At 50.6% G+C, this 1,470-nt stretch overlaps 1 protein-coding gene across 1 annotated transcript; it reads left to right on the top strand.

The window, feature by feature from the left end:
- Window positions 1-63: 63 nt before the first annotated feature.
- timm50 (translocase of inner mitochondrial membrane 50 homolog (S. cerevisiae)) lies at window positions 64-1,421 on the top strand (the record flags this gene model as incomplete). The annotated part of the gene is given in 4 exon segments (XM_014000650.1): window positions 64-162; window positions 305-461; window positions 533-639; window positions 744-1,421. Coding segments are annotated over 4 exon segments (465 nt in total), but the record flags the coding sequence as incomplete, so codon positions are not given.
- Window positions 1,422-1,470: the final 49 nt, after the last annotated feature.

Genomic DNA, 1,470 nt, shown 5'->3' with positions numbered 1-1,470 from the left:
TGTGTGTGTGTGTGTGTGTGTGTGTGTGTGTGTGTGTGTGTGTGTGTGTGTGTGTGTGTTCAGAAGGCCTATCCTCTGGTCGACAGCATTGACCCTCAGGGTTTCATCATGTATCGTCTCTTCAGAGATGCCACTCGTTACATGGAGGGCCATCACGTAAAGGTAAGATGGTTGATGAAGTTTTCTGGCAGCAGCTTTCAGCTGCACATCAAAAATACTTTTCTCTAAATATATCAGCCTTTTTGCCATTCTGCTGCCTTTCCCCTCCAGGATGTCTCCAGATGAAGTTTTGTCTGTTTTTCAGGATGTGTCATGTCTGAACCGAGACACCAGTAAGGTGATCGTGGTGGACTGTAAACGGGAGGCCTTTCAGCTTCAGCCCTTTAACGGCATTGCACTAAAAAAATGGGACGGAAACTCCGACGATCGCACGCTCTACGACCTCACCAACTTCCTGAAGGGTAAGTCTGTGAGCGAGGCTCAGGTCATGGCCACATCTGAAGAAGCTAAACTGTGCTCTTGTCTTTGTCAGCCATCGCTCTGAACAACGTGGAGGATGTACGAACAGTTCTGGAGAACTACGCTCTGGAGGACGACCCCATCGAGGCCTTCAAACGCCGACAGGCTCAACTGGCCCAGGTAGGAGCAGAAACTGAAGTCTGTAGGGTGATTTAGTCCTGGACCTTCCTGAATATGTTCTGACCAGCTGTCCTGCCCCCACCTCCTGCCCCTGTCTGTCCCAGCAGGAGGAGGAGCAGCGCCTGGCAGAGCTGTCCCTGCAGAAGAAACAAGGACTGTCCCTTGGCTCCATTGCCTCCCGTTTCTGGCGCTCTAAACAGCATTGAGGCCCCCACAAACCCACACACTTCCACCAATCACAGCCCTGAGTGGAGATGAGGGGCGGGGCCTGTGTACCATAGCTGAGCAGCCACCGGTGTCACGTGTCAAGAGGGCGGGTCGACGTGTGGGAGACAGAGGAAGGACATTGGTTGACTTCCACCATTCAGGCACAGATTACAGGGGGGGGTGTCAGTGGGCCCCTCCCTCTGTGATCTGGAGCTCACCTGATCTATTAAAGCTGCTGATTGGTTTGTGAATGTCTTGTTGTTTGAAGCTTGGAGGCTGATTCAGGACCAGCTCTGACCCCCACTCCACTCTGGTTTCTTTCCTCTTCCTGTGCGTTGAACTGACCGCTGCTGGAGGCGGAGCTTACATGATGAAGTCTGCCTGAAAGAACCAATCAGAGTTCTGATGAGCTGCAGGAAGACTCAAACATCTGGGTGGAGCCAGAGTTCATAAAGCAGTTTGAGCTTCTTTTCAGTGCTTTCTATATCTGTTCAGAGATGATGTCAGATATTTGTGATTTGTTTTGTCTGTGCTTCCTACAAACACACCAACCATTAAAACATGTTTCGTTTTTATCTGTGAGGATTCAGGCTTGGACTGAAGAACATCGCTGCAGAATTACAT

Source organism: Austrofundulus limnaeus, unplaced genomic scaffold (assembly GCF_001266775.1).
Source record: "Austrofundulus limnaeus strain Quisiro unplaced genomic scaffold, Austrofundulus_limnaeus-1.0 Scaffold3619, whole genome shotgun sequence".
Taxonomy (NCBI): domain Eukaryota; kingdom Metazoa; phylum Chordata; class Actinopteri; order Cyprinodontiformes; family Rivulidae; genus Austrofundulus; species Austrofundulus limnaeus.
Note: the sequence above shows the minus strand (reverse complement) of the source record. Positions and strands in the feature narration are given on the sequence as shown.